Genomic DNA, 19,166 nt, shown 5'->3' on the forward strand with positions numbered 1-19,166 from the left:
AGGATCATATATGTCACATACCCCTGTAACTCTCATGTTTTAGAGCAGTGCCTGAAAGATAATGGAAGCTCAATGAATATGCATTGAGAAAATAAGTCAATAACACCTATAAGGAGTGGGTAAAGTATCCACTGTTGTGAAATAGTACCTACAAACGTTTATTTAGTCCATTCCCAACTATACATGCAAGTTGTATTATTTATTAAAAGTGTTTTGCACCACAGAAAGAAAAAATGTACAAAACAGATGTTTAAGTGAACCTTATAATTAACTTATTTGAGAGGTTAAGTGCTTGGTCTGCTAGCTACAACAGAAAGTAAAAGAGAGCCCCTCCATAAGCATAAACACTCACCCCCCAGACTAATCTCCCTGATCATGGCCGCAACATGTCTGCAAGGAGAAACTGACCCCACATTACAGTTAACTGAGATGCAGGGGGACAAGTCAATTGTACAGAATCACACACTTATCAAAATGCAGAGCTGGAGTTTAAATGCTGACATTTTCTCAGGGAGAACCACAGGTGAACAATAAAATGGGAAAACGAATCTCCTTACACAAAAGAAGCCTTCCTCTACTCCCAGCCCCAATCGTATTGGCAAGTGTAAGGCCCAGGAGTGAAAGCTCGCATTAAATAAGAATAGAGTTAACTCTGAACACAACCACAACAGAGTGAGAGAGAGGGCGGGGACAACCACGCACCAGGAGCATGGGAGAGGCTCCTTCTAGTCCAGAGCATCAACATCCCAGCCCAAAAGTCCAAGAGCAAAAGACAGGACGCAGCAAGGGGCTCCCTGACTGTGGGGACAGAGGAGAGAGGACCACCATAGCGTGTCCCCAAAATAGAAGTAGGTGGAGGCCTTCCCGGCTGCGGCCAGCTGGCATTCCACAGGCTCACTTACAGTGAGCCAATAAGCTATATAAAGCTGGTTTTGTGGCCACGACAAAGCCTGGGGTGGAGAAAACTCTTAATTATAGCCAACGCTCCGGGGCTGGTCTTGTCCTCAGCCTCTGCCCCACACACTGCAGGAAGCTGAAGCTGAGATTGCATTCCCCGGGAGCCTCTGTCAGGCCATGGAGAAGCAAGAGATGATGCTGCGGCACAGAGGCACTTCCCTGAACATGTCCAAGGCCAAGGAAACACAGAGCCGCCAACATCATGGCAGGTCTTAGGGAAGGCCACTGGGGAGGTCAGGGAGGGAGACGATGCCTGAAATGTGTCTGGACTAACACCGGGCATATGTTACTGCAGTTACTGCTGTTATCCCGCTCCTCAGTCAGCAGATACTCTTTTTCATTTGTAAAATGGGGATAATTATTTTTTTCAAGTTCGTTTCAGTCATTCATTCAACGAACAGTCACTAGCCACCATGTATGAACCACATCTGTTCTAGACGCCGGGTGGGTTTGATAATTAGATATGCAGTAAGATTCCAGAAGGATGGTTTACAGCGCTCACTCTTAGGCAATAGGTTCCAACCAAAGAAAGACTTCCACACCTGTCCCCTGAAATCCTGGTCAGGCCACTCAGCCCCTATGTGCCTCTGCGCCGTCAACCATAAAACAGCCAGCCTGCCTTTTCTAACTCTGTACCAGCCTTCAAAACCTAACCATTTGTCTCTGTTCACCAAAATGTGAACACATGAAATATTTTCATGATTGTTGGCTATAATTTCAGATTTGCTTCATGTTCTTATTCTTTTCTTTGGCAGGAGGATGGGTGGGGAGTGAAACAGATCGTTGCAAATGAATTTCTAATGTGCCTATCACAACAGTGAGCCCGGCAGCAACTTTCAGGCCACTGCCCTGGATTTCCTTTAAACAATATTTAGGAGCTCATCCTACATACTAGGCTCTGTTCTAGGCACTGAGGTACCACAAGGAACAGACTTTGCCTTCATGAAGTTTATATTCTTGTGTGTGAGGACATACACGAGGCAGGTAAACTAATGCATATGTAAAATTACTCACTTCGTTGTAGAATTGTCTGCCGTTTTCCTGCTGCTCCAAGTAGACAACAGTTTCTCTCTCAAGGACAATGAGGATGCCAGATTCATTACTGTGTCATGAGCACCTGGCCTGTGTCTAGCACAGAGGAATCACTCGATGTGCTTGTTGAATGAATGAATGAATGGATTGAATTGAACAAATGTTTACTATAATGCATGGTTGTTAATGAATGAATGGATAAATGAGATTGAATCAAATGGCTGTTTTAATACATTATCACTGAATGAATGAATGAATGAAGAGTTGGATCTAACTGAATGATTACTACATCAAAAAATTCCTGATACTGTTAGCGTACCATTTTCCAGGTCATCAATAAGCAGCCCCTATTGAGAATAATTCCTCCTCAGGCTGTGAAGTCCCCCACAGGCATCCTCTGTGTGCCAAGAGACTTCTGGTGTTCAAATCCTGCCATGCTCCCTGATTTAATCTCACTAGCTGCTTTCCAATATGTTACTATTAGCTCTTTTATTTTGTTTTGCTTTGTTTCTAATTGAAGCAATTGTAAGGGGATTTCATTTCGTTTGTAGCCAGAATAGACCAGGCCCTCTTCATCTCACAGCTGTATTTACAACAACCGATTCCCTTTAGATGACTGAGCATTCACTTAAATCTTACGTCTATTTTAGGATTTGGGAGAAGCCTATCTTTATAGAACCCATGAGTTTTTCTTGATGTGATCAGGGAGGACGTGTGTTCTGGGCTGGCCTGCCTAGGTTTCCCTTTCTCTTGGTAACAGCTCCCTGGTTTTCTTCCTTGTATCAAATCCCTTTCCTTGAGGGAGCTGGGCTGGAAACTAACTCCACTCCCAAATGTTAGACAAGGTAATGTGATTTAAGCCCAAAATATTCAACCTATTTCTACTCCTAGTGATTGGTATAGGGACAGTCACATGACCTACCCTAGTCCAGTGAGACAGCACCAGGCCTGCTGGCTAATAGTCTCTTCTCCCTGGTTTGCACATGAAGCCCATGTTCTGGAGGCACGGAGGAGAGGCCTGGGGGCTGAAGGCCTGGGTTCTGTTCCCAGTCCTGGTATCTATTAACTGTGCAGCGCATCCCAGGGACTTGACCCCTCTGGGGTTGTCTCTGCCATTCTCAGCGCCATCCCTGGGCATGAAGGAGCTTCAAAGTCTAGAACTGGTCCTCCTGAGATGCAGAATCACTCTGAACTACAACTGGCAGAATGGCAGATTTGCAGGCAGACATGGCTCTGAGATTCACTGAGGTCTCTCTGTGGTGTCCCTGGGTCACCCTCCCATGTCCAGTCTCGCCCTCTGTCCTGCTCCCAGCCCAGGAGGCCCACCACTGTGACTGCATCACTTAGACTCCTTGCTTGGCTGGTGTCAGATGGGGTCAGGCTGGTGGGAGGAGCAGTCACGCAGGAGCAGAGAAGGGGCAGGGGCTTCTTTCCCGCTTCCTCTCTGCCTGCGTGCCATGGTCTGGCAGGAGAACTGTGTGCCTTCATGACGAAGGGTCCTACAGGGCCACCCAAACTCCGACCTCACAGCCTCTAGTGACACACTCCATCCCTTCTCCCATCCCTAGTTCCTGTGTACCTCAGTACGCCTTGTTGATCTCACCCTCCTCTAAATAAAACTGTTATCAGAGTCTCTTCACTGAAACCCACTTAACTGGTATAATTCCAACACAAAAGTCTTCCAAGAACAGAGTTAACACGAAGACAGAGGAACCTGCAAATGGAGCATGGAATCGGTCCAGATTTCATCGCTTACAGTTGCCTGACCTCTGACTTTTCAATTGAAAATGATAATATTAATAAATTTGCTTTACCAAGGTCAGTGATGGCGAAGCCCATGGAGGCACGGGGGCAGAGACCTGGAGGCTGAAGGCCTGGGTTCTGTTCCCAGCCCTGGTTTCTATTAACTGTGCGGCACATCCCAGGGACTTGACCTCTCTGGGTTGTCTCTGCCATTCTGAGCCATCCCTGGGCATGAAGGAGCTTCAAAATCTAGAGTTGGTCCTGCTGAGCTCCAGAACCACTCTGAACCAAGACTGACAGGATGGCAAAACCAAAGTCAAAAAAAAGTGGGAAGGATCTGCACATAACCTTGCTTCCCAGCACCCTGTATCAAGGGGTCCTGGCTTCTGGAATGATGTAGAATTCATTGTTCCTGAGTGACCATATTGAATTTCTACTTCTATGCTGGGGCTGTGACCCTGTGCCCAGATCTTATCTGCACAGACTTCTGCTCAGTGTGCACCTGGTTCAGTCTGACAGCTCCAGCCCTGCCTGGGCAGTCTCCGATCACGCCTCTTTCCCCGCCTGACCCCAGCCCCTCTCAGGCCTACAAACTGAGGGACCAGCATGCATTGAAGCTGTGCCTTCCATGATCTCAGCATCCTGTGTGCTCTTATCTACAAAAAAAATGAGAGAATCTTTATCCTATGAGGTTGTAATATGGGTGAGTGAAGTCACTTATGGAAAGTCCACGGCCAGTGCCTTTCATGCTGTAGGGTAGATTACCTTTACTTAGCCTTCTGGGCATCGGTTTCCACCTCTGAAAAACAGGCCACATCACCAGTATTGGATCAGTCCCAAAACACAGTTCTCTGAATTTCTCTAGCAGTCTTCCGAAGGACCTTCCTTTGTCCTGCTGTTCACATTCCATTCACCATGGAGATCTGACAGTGTCATACCCCCTCATAAACCCTCCAGCCTATCCTCAACTGAGCACACAAGACCCTCCTTTATGGGGACCTTGACAATCTGTCAACACCCCACAGTCCTTAATCTCCTCCTTTCCCCAGCAGCATGGGTTCATCATGGTTCATTGACCACGTCATGGCATCCCTTCATCCCACTCCATCTCATCCTTCTCCATCCCATGCAGGTCATGCAAACCCTTTAAACAACCTCCTCCAGGAAGCCCTCCCTCATTCTCAGTATCCCAACACATACCACAACCACACACGGACCTGACACATGAAACTCTCCCTGTGCCTTTATGAAAGTTTACCTGTGTGCCTTTCCTGCCTTCTAGATGATGAGCACCCTGAGAGCAGATGCTGTGTCTTATCTTTTGCTGTAGCCCGAGAAATCAGCACAAAGCCACATAAAAAAAAGTAGAGCCCTGATAAGTATCTGTCGGATAAATAAGTGGAGGTTAACAGAGCCAACACGGGGAAAAGAGTCATGCTGTGGTAAAGACGCTGAGAGCCATCCCAGTTTCAGAAATGGTTTAGCTGTTTTCTCTCTGAGCTGCAACCCTCGGGCACATCCCTGGGATTAGGCCCCTGCCTCTTCTGCTGAGTCACACTTAGCTGCTCCCACCGCCAGCACCTTCTGTGCTGCCCCAAGCCACCAAGGATGTCCGGGCTCCTGCCCAAGGTGTGACCTGTGGCTTCCCAGCCAGGGCTTGCGCAGTCCCCTGCAGTAATCAGCAAGACAGAGGCTCCACACTCAGCTTGACCAGCTTCAAAGCACAGCCCATGCTGGGCCTGAAGGGGAAAGTTACTCAGCACCCATTGTGACCCAAGAAGGACAAATGTCACCCCAATGCAATAGGCACAGGCAGAAACTGGAGATAGGCTGGAACATGAGAAACCCACTTCACCCTTCCTGTCCTGGGGAGGGGGCTATCCTCAGAATGACGCTCACTAAATCCTGAAGGTCAGGCTTCCAGGTCACAGCCCTGGGGGCCATCAGCTCTCTGCCTCCCTTCCCCCCATCCCCAGCCACAACCAACAGATTCCAGACAAACAAGCTAGAGGCCTTGGGTTATCTCAGAGGTCACGGGGTCAACAGCACTTGGCCTCTGAAATCAGCAACTCCTGACTATGTCTAAATGACTCTGGACTGTGGGGACAGCTGATGGAGCCCTGCGTGCTGATTTTCTTGCATGATCCCTCATCACAGCCCCTTGGGAGACCCTGCTATATGCCCAATGCTTCGGGCAGAACTTTGTGTGCACGGTTTCTAATTTTCACAGCTCTGGGCAGTAAATAGAGGATGTTCCCGTATCCGAGGTAAAGATGAGACACCAAGTATCTCCCAGGTGGCGGGGTGGTTAGAACGCAGCCCTCTTTCATCCAAAACCCCTTCTTGGCTCTGCCCCCGACCTTGCCTCTAGGTGGGAGAAGGAATCCTTCCTGACAACAGAAACATCCACAGGATGCCGGTGCTACTAGGTAACCTGTGTGGCCAGACCCAGGAATGTGGGTTCCCTCCCCCTCTGCACCTGCTGCTCGCCACACCTTCCTGGAGCCGGCCGCAGGGACCTCTCCTGTGGGCTCAGGAGGTGGCGTCACCCTTGGCAGGGGGCACGTGGGGCCCAGGCACACTCACTTTCGCACAGGCGGCGCCGCAGCTTGCCCCGGATCTTGTCGATGGCGTTGAAGTCGGACACGTGGAAGACGTGGGCGGACTTGGGCTCCGAGGCGATCTCCTCCAGCTCCTCCTTGAGTGCCTCGCCCACGCCCACGGCGAAGATGCGGATGCCAGCGCGGTGGGCGGCCGCCGCGGCATCCAGCACCAGGTCCTGACTGCGGCCGTCGGTGAGCAGGATGGCCACCTGCTTGTAGGCACGGTCCCCAGGGCGGCCGCCGGCGCGCAGGGAGAAGCTGCGGGCCGTGATGTAGCGCAGCGCGTCGCCGGTGTTAGTGTTGCCCCCGTGGTAGGCGAGGCGCCGGGCCGCCGCCTTGACCTCCTCCCGCGAGCCGAAGAGGCCCAACTCGAAGGCCGTGGTGGGCTGGTCGCTGTAGCGCACGACCCCCACACGGGTGCGGTCTGGGCCCACCTCGAAGGTATCCACCAGGTTGGCCACCCACTGCCGGACTTTCTCAAAGTCCTCCTTGCCCACGCTGGAGGAGGTGTCCAGGAGGAAGACCAGATCGTAGTGTACACTTTTGCAACCTGCAGGGGGGAGAGAAGGCATGGCATAGGGCAAATGGGCATGGGAAGGACACTGTCCTGGAGCATGAAGGTCACTGGGGACACACACATCTGCTCAAATGCCCACCTGCCTTGTCTCTCACAGCCCAGGGGCCCTGGGCTGCCTGAAGGGTCTGAGTTTCAGTTTCCAAACTTTCACATGGCAGTAATGATGCGTTTTCCCCGAGACTGCGGTCAGGGTCAACTGACAATATATAGCACCACATTAAAAATCATCAACACCCACTGCACAGCTCTATGCCTTAATCTCTTCACTTTTATTTTGTTTAAAAGGTGATTCCATTTTTTTATTATTTTTTGACCTACCGCAAATAATGCATGCCCATTCCCAAGAAGTCAGAAAATGCCATCAGAAGATGTTTAGATGTTTAAACGCCCATATTCCCATCTTCACAGAGATAACCATGAAAGCATTATATATATATTCTTATTTTTTATTTCTATATAGTTATTGATAGGAATGGGACTGTACCAGATATGATACATATGCTGTTCACCCTGCATTCAGTTATAAGCTAAGAATCCATTTCTGGTTTGATCATGCCAGTTTCCATGGCTGCACACAGTCCTCTGCAGATAAACGTAATTGATTTAGCCAATGCTCTTCCATTGGCTATTTAACTACTCAGCCCTTTACAATCAGATAATACAAGGGGAAGTGTTTTCTAATCTCTAGAATGCTGCACAAATATATAAACAACTATCAAGAAGCCCTGGTCTTAAGGCCAGGCACAGCAGCTCATGCCTGTAATCCTAGTAATTTGAAAAGTCAAGGTGGGCAGATCACTTGAGGCCAGGAGTTTGAGACCAGCCTGGCCAACATGGCAAAACCCTATCTCTACTAAAAATACAAAAATTAGCTGGGCAAGGTGGTTTAGGACTGTAATCCTAGCTACTCAGGAGGCTGAGGTTTCGGGGGAAAAAGGGGAGGGACAGTTGGGGGTGGAGAGTTGGGGAGAGACAGCATGAGGAGAAATGACAGATATAGGTGAAGGGGAGGAAGGCAGCAAGTCACACTGCCATGTGTGTACCTATGCAACAATCTTGCATGTTCTTCACATGTACCCCAAAACCTAAAATGCAATTAAAAAAAAAAAGAAGAAGAATCCTTTGAGCCCTCTAGCCTGGGTGACAACAGAGTGAGATCCAGTATCAAAAAAAAGCCCTGGTCTGACTCTTCCTGAACGTAGGGTTTGGCCATCCCGACAGACGCAGCTGACCAGGCCTCTGGGAACACCAGCACAAACATTTGGCTATAAAAACAGAACTGAACAAAACAAAACAATAAAACCCTTTGTCGAAATACACGATTGGAAAAGGTACAACGGTCTGGCAGTGGCCCGGCCGCATGCGAGTTGGCGGGGAATATACCCACCTGCTCAGCACAGGGCCATGGCTTTGTCACAGCCTTTCTCAGGGGCTTTGAAGCCTCATGAAAGAGGGTATCTTTTTATCTACCAATTCCAAGCTTAGTGATTTATCCCAAGAAAACAATCAGATAAATGGAAAAAAAAAATGTATAAAGAAATTCACAGCAACATGGTCCAAAAAATCCTGGAGATAATTACACCATCACCTATGTGGAACGACTTAAAGAAATTACTTAAAGAAAAGTCATGGCTGGGCGCGGTGGCTCACATCTGTAAGATCAGCACTTTGGGAGGCCGAGGCAGGTAGATCACAACATCAGGAGATCGAGACCATCCTGGCCAACAAGGCGAAATCCTGTCTCTATTTAAAAACAAAAACAAAAACAACAAAACAAATATATATATATATATATATATATATATATATATATATATATATATGTGTATGTATGTATATAAAGGCAGAAAGGCAGGAAGGCAGGATCACGATGCAGCCATGACAGTGACATCTGCAAAGGAATCCTTATTTATCAACATGGATACACTTTTCAATATAGCATTGGCTGTGAAAAGCTGTTTATAAAATGATATGCATAATATAGAATTTCTGGAAAAAAAAAAACTGCATGTGCGTGCATGACAGACCTGAGTGGGAAATACTTGCCTACCTCCAGCAAGCAGAGCTATGAGTGAATTACATATTTTTTGTTTTCTGCTCTTACACTTGCAAGCAATAAAGTTCAACAAAGCAGAAAACCAATAAAGCTGTAAGTTTTTACACCTATACATCCACAAATTCCTCCCTATGTGGCCTGAGCCAATGCCACCTTTGAATGTTCCACACCCACCTTTTCCTCTAGATTTGAAAATGCAAGTGACAATTTCATGTCAGGCACCGAGTTACATCCCAGCCTGAGCAGGACTGATCGATCCCTAACAAGATTAGAACTCTGGAGTGTGTTCGAACAGATGTGCGGACTTGGAGATAATTCCTGGGGAGTTTTTCTTCTTGACACAAAGGTCATTTTTTGTCCTTGGGACAATAATGTCCCCGGCTGTTGAGGATAATTGCTGCTGAAGGCCAGGCAGAACCCAGCCTGCAGGCTGTAATCCTAAAGGAAATTCCTTTTAAAGCTAGAGAAGTTTCATCTGTTCAGGAGGCCTTCCCCCAGGGACCCCGTTGAGCTCAGGGCACATTTTCTCCCAGAGGCCATGGAACAGGTGGGATTGTGTGCCTGCGAGGGTAGAGTGTGATGTGGAAAAGAAGAGATCTGAATTGGGGTGAGGGGGGGGTACCCAGGCTTCTGGCCTTGACTCTGGTAAGGCAGGGGCTGTGCCACTCCCGGCAGGTGAGTGCTTCTCTTGGGCCCACTGTTTTCCACTCTGAAGTGAGGGCATGGAGGAGATGACACTAGGGACCTTTTGTCTTTAAATTTGAAAATCCTCGGCATCGGCTGTGCATTTGGGGGTGGCTAGATGGGCGCAGAAATCTCATGTCGCCTGCCTGTAAAGCAGGATATTTTCGGCTGGGTGAGGTGGCTCACACCTGTAATCTCAGCACTTCAGGAGGCCAAGGCAGATGGATCACAAGGTCAGGAGTTCAAGACCAGCCTGGCCAATATGGTGAAACTCCATCTCTACTAAAAATATAAAAATTAGCCAGGCATGGTGGCAGGTGCCTGTAGTCCCAGCTATTCAGGAGGCTGAGGCAAGAGAATTGCTTGAACTTGGGAGGTGGAGGTTGCGTTGAGCCGAGATCATGCCACTGTACTCCAGCCTGACGATACAGCAAGACTCTGTCTCAAAAAAAAAAAAAAAAACCAGAATGTTTTCAGTTATTACCATTTTTCCAGCTAGCCAGGGTTTGAGATGCTCAGGCAAAAAAAAAAAAAAAAAAAAAAAAAAAGAGAGAGAGAACTCTGTAAATTCAATAAAGAAAGAACATCAACCTTTCCTTTTTAAGTCCAGGAAAAAAAGCCTTAGCATATCACTTCCTGTAAGATGGGCACAGCGGTTTGCTTCCTGGACCTAGTGACAGGCGGTCTCCCTGCCGCCACGTGGGCAGCACATGAGCATCCCACCTATCTGTGTATCGAGGACCCCAGTGTGCAGGCTCCGTGCTAGGCCCTTCTTCTCGTCTCAGCACTGACCAGTGCCTTCCCCCAGGGCCGGGACCCTTAGACAGGTTACCAAAGACTTGTGGCCATGTCTCCACCCTCCTGCCCAAGGCTTTCTCACCTCCAGTCAACTTTATCAGTTACTGGGTCTACTGCAGAAACATGCTTTTCTCGCTGTCCTGGATGCCTTTGCTAAGTGGATTCTAGTATGTCCATTTCCCCTAGAATGTGTCCCAAAGCCCTCACGGGACAACGCAGCCAGGTCCTCACCCCTGCCTCCTCCCCAAGCTCCAGTTCTCCACACACTTGATAGAGTCAAGCTCACAACCCAGGATGTGACTGACCAAGACCTGTCAAAGCAACTCACTTCCTCTCTGTCACGCTCTCTCCTTCCCTCACATGAACACACACCCATTCCTCATATTCACACTCACATGCATGCTGCCATTGCCACACGTATTTACACACTCCCCACACACTCCTCACACTACTTTGTGTACTCCCTCACACTCCCCCATACACTCACACTCACACCCTCACAAACTCACACACTCCCTCACACTCACACACACTCCCTCACTCCTACATACCCTGCCTCACACTCACACACACTCCCTCACACTCACATACACTCCCTCACACTCCTACATACTCTGCCTCACACACACACTCCCTCACACTCACATACTCCCTCACACTCCTACTGCCTCACACTCACACTCACTCCCTCACACTCCCTCACACTCACTCCCTCACACTCACACACACTCCCTCACACTCCTACATACCCTGCTTCACAGCCACACACACTCCCTCACACTCACACTCTCACATTCCCCCACACTCCTTCCCACTCTTTGACACACTCCCTCACACTCACGCTTCCTCACACACACACTCTCATACATATGCAGGCCCTTGCTGGGCAGCTGGTGATTTTTGGTCCCTAGGTTGGAGGGCAGCTGACTCACACCTGGAGTCCTGACTCACTCTCTCAGTCAGTCGCGAGCTCACGTGCATGCACACACCACAACCCACGCTCACGGACACATGCTGACTGCTCTGTCCCCAGCACAGCATGGCACAGTCCATGGTGGCCCCACCTGCCCTCTGGGCCCGGCAGCCGCTGTCCCCACTCCACAGCAGCAGCATCCAGAGGAGCCCAGCCACAGCGTTCCCTCGGAGGCCGGCCATGGCTCTCCCGTTCTTGGGGACAGGCTTTTCTTGGCCAGGAAGAGACGCTGTTAGGGTCTACTGCAGCATGGCCTGTGTGGAGAAAGACACCCTTAGAGAAGGCTCTCAAGCTGAAAGTCTGTGAGAGGCAACCTCTGGGCCCCACTCGGGGAGACTCCCCCACACCCAGCCTCCCAGCCCATTTTCCCACCCAGATCCAACTCCAGGCAGCCTATGTGTGACCTTCCAGAGCAGAGCCAAGTGTGACCTCCCCTTCACTGATTTATGCCTGGATCCCCCCAGCCATCCGATTAGCAGACGGGCTTGCAGAAGGGAGCAGAAGGGCCTTGTGCCTGAGGACGCCACACCACATCCCGCCTGGTATGGTTGGGTTCTGTATTGCCACTTGAGTCTCCCTCCCTGAAATCCCCACGTGTTGAGGGAGGGACCCGGTGGGAGGTGACTGAATCATTGGGGTGGTGTTCCCCATGCTGTTCTTGTGCCAGTGACTGATGGTTTTATAAATGGTAGTTTTTCCTGCTCTCTCATACATTTGCTCTCCTGCTACCAAGTAAGAAACACGTGCTTCCCCTTCCACCGCAACTGTAAGTTTCCTGAGGCCTTCCCAGCCATGCGGAACTATCAGTCAATGAAACCTCTTTCCTTTATAAATTACCCAGTCTTGGGCAGTTCTTTCTAGCAGTATGAAAATGGACTAATACATCATCATCTTTATCTAAATATGCCACAGGGGCCTGCCATGACCTGCCTACCCCTGTCCAGCCTGGCCTCTCACCTCGCCTCACTCACCCACCATGCTGTACTTGGTAGCCAAGAACTTTCTAGTCATTTCCCACAGGTTCCAGGTTCCAGGCAGAAGGGCTCTCTCTGCCTAAAATCTCCTCACCCACTCTGGGAGTCTCTGGCAGTGCTCAGCACAGATGCTTCCCTTCTGGAAAATTTTTCCCAGACCTCTCGCTTCCCTATGGGTTGAGGAGTCACTGCTCAGCTACCTGCAAGTGAACCCTGAGCTCCTCAGCAGGGGGATGTGACTCTTAATTCTTCATTTGCCTCATTGTCGCCCCTGTGGGCTGCCTGATCCCTGGAGGCTGAGGCCAGGCCAACTTCACTGGGCATAGACGATCAGAGCATTTACACATGGTCAGTGAATACCTGTGAAGGAAAGAACTGATGGAGAATTCTCCAAGGGACTCCTGAACCTCAATGTTTGCCATGGTAGGGAAGTTTCACAAAGGCAGTTGGACAAACAATCCTCATAAGGGTTATTCTGCTTCAAATAAAGAGTGACTGCTTTTTAAGAGATTCTAGTAAACAGAAAAATATTAAGATGGCGGCAAGGGAGTACGTTGTGAGCAAACTCATTTACCCTTTAAAGTACCAATCTGATGCAGCTGTTGACAATGACCAGAGGGAAGACTGCAGAGAACCATGAAATAACATCCTGTGAACTGGCATGTTCACTGCAGCTCGGAGTCACATGCCACCACTGGCACCCTGGACCAGGGCTAGAAGGGGAATGCAAACATAAAAGACATGTGGCAGGGTAGTGAGGACATGGATGTCTGTGTATGTGTTTCTGTTTCTAATATTTCTTTGAATTATGTTGACATTTCCACTCTTCATCAATGACAACCTAAAATGTTAAAATGTTCTGGTGAATCACAAGAGAACCTCCAAAAGCTGGGATTAAATATCAATAGAGCTGTGCCTGATGACAAGCACAGGCAAACCAGTTTCTGGGATCATCCCCCTAACATACACTCATGTGCATTTTTGCATTTGTGTCCACACGGGCACGCATGCGCACGCGCACACACACACACACACAGAAGCAAGCTGAATGGGCATTATGAACCACCAATCCTCATCTCCTGCAGGAGCCCTGCCTGCCCACTGTATCTACTGCAGGGTCACCCTCCAGTCCTAGGAATTAGCCGTGGCTCCAAGAACACAAACATGCTTGCACCCTGCACTCTATACAGGTTGCTTCTCCATTCTGGAATGCCCTCCCTCCACTTGACCTCTAGGTGGTCAATCAGATCTTCCAGCTCCCTGTGGAGTGGCTGTGGTCATTCCCATTCCTCACGTTATATGTAATCTCAGCCAAGTCACATAACTTGCCCAAGGTCACACTCCTGGAAGTGGTGGAGCAGGCATGGGACATCCACAACCAGCAGACACATTACTCCAAGGAAAGCCAGACCCCCATTCTATATCAAGTCTAGGTGTCTCTGCTTCACCTGCAACCCCTTAGGCCCTGGAGGGTTAAGCCTAGAGATACGGCCCTACCTCCCAACAAGCCAGGCCCTCAAACCCGGAAATCCCTCCTACCCACTGTATTCACCAAATGCCAACATCACAGCATTGATGTGATACAGCTTCTAACACAGCATTTTTGGATGCATTTCGTCAAACAGATTTATGACCCAGTGCTGGGCTTTATATCAAATGCCTCACAAATTCTGTATGGAACCTTTATTTTCCAACAACCCATTCAGATTGCATCTGTCCTCCAAATTTTGCCCACAGACTACCATCTCTTTTCCCACACCCCCTGGCACCCTCTGCAGCCTTGGGGGCTGATATCTGGATGCTTGCATCCAGGTAAATTGTTCTCCATATCACCTTCTCCCCTCTGATCCTTTGCCAGCTCCCTGATGAATGAGTGGATGGATGAATCTGGTCATATTCCTCACTTGAGGGTTAAGCATGTATTTGTTCCCGTGGGATCTGGCAGGGGTCCCAGGCACAGCCTGTGTCATGCCAGGCTGCGATCATCTGCCCAGGGTCTGTCTCTCCTCTGGCCTAGTGAGGAGGGTCTTTGAAAGCAGTGACTGTGCCCTGTTGGTTTCTGCAGTACTGGTGACCGGCACAAAGCCCAGCACAGAATAGGAGCTCAGGTACTGCTCAGATTTTAAGGGAAGAAAGAGAAGAGAAGGAGGAGGAAGGGAGGGGAAAAAAAGGAAAGAAAGAAGGGGAGCCTGATGGCTTGGCTACCACAGGGAAATAGGAACTCAGGGAATCTGGGGTCTTGCCAGTTTCTGGGCATAGGAGCATCCAAGCCCCATTCCTGTCTCCGTTCTGCCTAGGACTCAGTAGCACCCAAACTTATCTCCTTGTTTGATTTTGTGAACAGTCAAAGTTCCTTAAGTATCTATTACTAATAGAAAAGAGTATTAAGAGCCCGTTTCAAGAAATGAGCTAAGCAGTTTTTATTTGCATATTATCTGATTGGATCCTCACATTCATGCTACGAGCTAAGAACCACTATCTCATGAAGAAAGCACCACATCGGGGATTAAAGTCTCAGCTGTGAGTGGTTGTGCTGGGATTTGCACTCAGGTCGAAGGCTGTCCTCCATCCCCTTTCCCTGCTGGGGATTTTTCTTTCTCTTTTTATTATAATGTTTTTACTTTTTAAATTGTTGTGGGTACATAGTGGGTGTATATATTTATGGGGTACATGAGATGTTTTGATAGAGGCATGCATTGTGAAATAGCCACATCATGGAGAATGGGGTATCCATCCCCTCAAGCATTTATACTTTGAGTTACAAGCAATTCAATTACACTCTTTACTTTAAATGTACAATTAAGTTATGATTGACTATAGTCATCCTATTATGCCATCAAATAGTAGGTCTTATTCATTCTATTTTTGTACCTGTTAACCATTCCCACCTCTCCCCGACTCCCTGCCCCTTACTACCCTTCACAGCCTCTGTTCTCTCTTTTTTTTTTTTCTTTTCTGAGTTGGAGTCTTGCTCTGTTGCCCAAGCTGGAGTGCAGTGGCATGATCTCTGCTCACTGCAACCTCCGCCTCCCAGGTTCAAGAAATTCTCTGCCTCGGCCTCCCGAGTAGCTAGGATTATAGGTACCTGCCACCACACTCAGCTAATTTTTGTATTTTTAGAAGAGACGAGTTTTTGCCATGTTGGCCAGGCTGGTCTTGAAGTCCTGACCTCATGATCCACCTGCCTCGGCCTCCCAAAGTGCTGGGATTACAGGCCCGAGCCACCGCACCTGGCCAGTCTCTCTTAACATTGTATCTTGAGGAATGTCTGACCTATTAAAAATTCCTTTACAATGTCACCACTATTGGCTACCTAAAACTGTACCCGTGGCATAAGCACCATTGTTTTAGTTGCAATTTGAGACATTTAGTAGACCATTTTATTTATTTAATATGCTACACAGGACATCTTTATACCTAAGTCTTACCCATCTTTATTTTCTTAGAGTAGATTTGTAGAAAAATGCTTGGGGTTGGGGGCGGGGGTGGGTGCAGTAGCTCACGCCTGTAATCCCAGCACTTTGGGAGGCCGAGGTGGGTGGATCACCTGAGGTTGGGAGTTCACTACAAGCCTGACCAACATGGAGAAACTCTGTCTCTACCAAAAATAAAAAAATTAGCTGGATGTGGTGGTGCATGCCTGTAATCCCAGCTACTCGGGAGGCTGAGGCAGGAGAATCCCTTGAACCCAGGAGGCGGAGGTGACAGTGAGCTGAAATTGCACCATTGCACTCCAATCTGGGCAACACGAGCAAAATGCCATCTCAAAAAAAAAAAAAAAAAAAAAAAGAAGAAGAAGAAAGGAGGAGGAGGAGGAAGGAAGAAGAGAAAGGAAAAGGAAGGAAGGAAGGAATGAAGGAAGGGAGGGGAAAAACACTGAGGGGGTCATATGAATTTTACAACTATCCTGACTGAAACTGCCAAAGTGCTTTCCAAGAAGGTAGCACCAATGTCCACCGCCTCCAGCAGAGTGTGAGTGTGTGGGGGCACCCCTGTCACCACCTACTTGGTAGCACTGAGTATTATCACTCCTTCAATCTTTGGTAACTCAATAGAAGAGGCATTGTTGCTTGTTTCCTATGCAGGTCTTTGTTCCATGAGGCTTACTAGCTAAGTGTATTTCCCCTTTCATACACTTCATTTTCATATGGATGACATTTCTAAAGGCATTTTTCATTATTAAAGCCAAAGTCCTGGACAGAGAAAACAATATACATTTCACTATTGATTTCTTCATTTAGCAAATATTCACCAGTTGCCCTCCTATGCCAGATGCTGAGGACAGGTAGATAAATGACACTAAGCCTACACTGCACAGGCACTGAATGACACTATGATGCAAGTAAGGCACACACCAGGGGAAGGGAAGATCAAGTGAGTGGTGGTAGAAGGAAGCCCCAGGGGGTTGTAGGGGAAGGCAGGGAGGCAGGGATGTCCATCACCTGACTATTTCAGGGGAAGTTCAGGTTTCCCAGCTTCATTCCAAGGCGAGTTTGGAAGGCTTATCAGGACTCAGCCAGGCCAAAGGTAGGTGACAATTTCAAGGGAAAGGATGGCATCTGCCAGGCCCCAGAGGGGGCCACAGCATGACACATAGGGAAATTCCCCATGTACGACAGGTATGGGGGTTGCTCTCAGGAGAGGTACAATTTGGTCCCTACCACCTTCAGGGCAAAGTGCCCTCATCTTACTAGGGCACTAAAGGCTACTTGTGAGAGCACAGGATATAACACTCTGAATGACAATACTCAGAGAGTAGCAGGAGGTAGCTACAGGAACAGGAAGAAAGGCATTGTCCAAAAATGGAACACATAAGGGCAGTCAGAGTTCCAAGGCCAGGAGTCAGATGGTACAGGGGAGAGGCACAGAATCTTAGCAAGTCAGAGCTGATTGCCCAGCCCTCTCATGCTTCAGAGCTATGTGGAGGCAAGGACTCTGACTTGTCCATTCTGTTGCCCAGCACCTAGAACAGCTCCTAGCATGTAGTGGTCACTTAAATAAGCATTAGATTGATGAATGAATGATAAATGGCCAGCATCTGATGCTGTTATGGTATCATATTACATTGGGATAGCTAACAGTCATTCATTAGAAGAACACAGGCATTGTCAAGGAACTATGAAAGGAACTGATTGTCACTTATTATCTGCCATGTGCCAGGCAATATCTGATTAATGCATGAGAGCTCATGTGACCCTTCATGACAGGCATCATCATTTCCACTGGGTGAAGGAGGGCAATGAGGTGGAGAGAAGGTATGTATCTCTTCCCAGGTCACTCAGTTGGTGAAAGAAGGAACTACGACTGAAACCTAGGCCTCTTCTGGCCACTAAACCCACAATCTCTCCCTGAACTCAATGGATACAACAAATCCAAATATTAGCTGCAAATACTGAGCCACCATTGTCTTGTGAAATAAGAAAGATGGTGGCCAGTGAGGCAGGGGATAAAACAGAGCATCCATCATTGTTCAGTATTTTCCAGGGCTCAAGAAATTTGATAATTTTCCGCATTCAGAAAGAAGGCTTTATCAATGTTGCACTCTCCAAGTTTTTAGAGGAATATTTGTCATATATCTTTCCAAATAAGAAAAGGGAGAACTAAAGATCAATATTCCTTATAAACATAGGCGCAAAAATATTTAGCAAAAGAATGGCAAGTCAAATTCAGGTGGCATATTAAAAGTAACAGACACCATGGCCAAGTGACATTTATCTCAGGAATGCAGAAGTGGCTCAACATACAAAAATCAATCAATGTAACATACCACTTAAGCAGAATGAAGGGCAGAAAAAAAAATACATAGTAACTCCAATTGATGCAGAAAAAGCATCTGACAAATTCCAGCACTGTTTCATGATTAAAAAAATAAACTAAGACTATAAAAAACACTTCCTCAACATAATAAAGGCCATCTATGAAAAACTCACAGCTAACATCATACTCAATGGTGAAAGATTGAAAGCTTTTCCAGGAACAAAACAAGTATGTTTCTTTGCCATATCTACTCAACATGCTTCTTGAAGTTCTAGCCAGAGCAACTGGGCAAGAAAAAGAAATAAAAGGAATCCAACTTGGAAAAGAAGAGGTAAAATCATCTCTATTTGCAGATGGCTTTTTGTTTTTATTTTATTTTTTATTTTGGGGGATGGGGTTTCACTCTGTTGCACAGCCTAGAATTCAGTGGCACAATAATAGCCCACTGCAGCCTCAAACTCCTGGGCTTAAGCAATCCTTCTGTCTCAGCTTCCCAAGTAGCTGCGACTACAGGCACATATCGTCATGTCCAACTACAAATGGCATGATCGTATATGTGGAAAAACCCAAATAATCCCCTCCAAAACTGGTAGAACCAATAAACAAATTCAATAAAGTATAATATGCAAGCACTCAAAAGTTGGTTGTGTTTTGTATATGAGCAACGAACGATGCAAAAAGAAAACTGGGAAAATGATTTCATGTATGATAGCATCAAAAAAGCTAAAATGCTTAGGAATAAATGTAATCAGCAATGACTTGTACACTGAAAACTACAAAACTCTAGTGAAAAAAGTTAAAGACCTAAATAAGAAGAAACATATCTCATGTTACTGCTTAATGTTTGGCAGATTTTCTGCCTCTCAGGTGATGAAAATGTTCTAGAAATAGAGTAGTAACAGCAGAATGGCAGATTAGCACTAATTGCCCCCTTTATCAGTGATGAACCTGGAGATCAGGAAGGACAGACAACTTCCCTAATCACACACCCCTAGTAATAACAGCTGGTCTT

The 19,166-nt window shown here is 47.6% G+C and overlaps 1 protein-coding gene across 1 annotated transcript in view; it reads right to left on the minus strand.

Annotated features, from left to right (window-relative positions):
- Positions 1–19,166, minus strand: part of COL22A1 (collagen type XXII alpha 1 chain) — a 320,593-nt gene that overhangs the window by 278,427 nt on the left and 23,000 nt on the right. The window contains exons 2-3 of the mRNA XM_003933680.4: positions 11,515–11,677; positions 6,319–6,885 (exon numbers count right to left, since the gene is read on the minus strand). Coding sequence (XP_003933729.3) covers positions 6,319–6,885; positions 11,515–11,605 — 658 coding nt within the window. The 5' untranslated portion in view covers positions 11,606–11,677. The remainder of the gene's footprint in view (positions 1–6,318; positions 6,886–11,514; positions 11,678–19,166) is intronic.

Source organism: Saimiri boliviensis, chromosome 15, assembly GCF_048565385.1.
Source record: "Saimiri boliviensis isolate mSaiBol1 chromosome 15, mSaiBol1.pri, whole genome shotgun sequence".
Lineage (NCBI taxonomy): Eukaryota > Metazoa > Chordata > Mammalia > Primates > Cebidae > Saimiri > Saimiri boliviensis.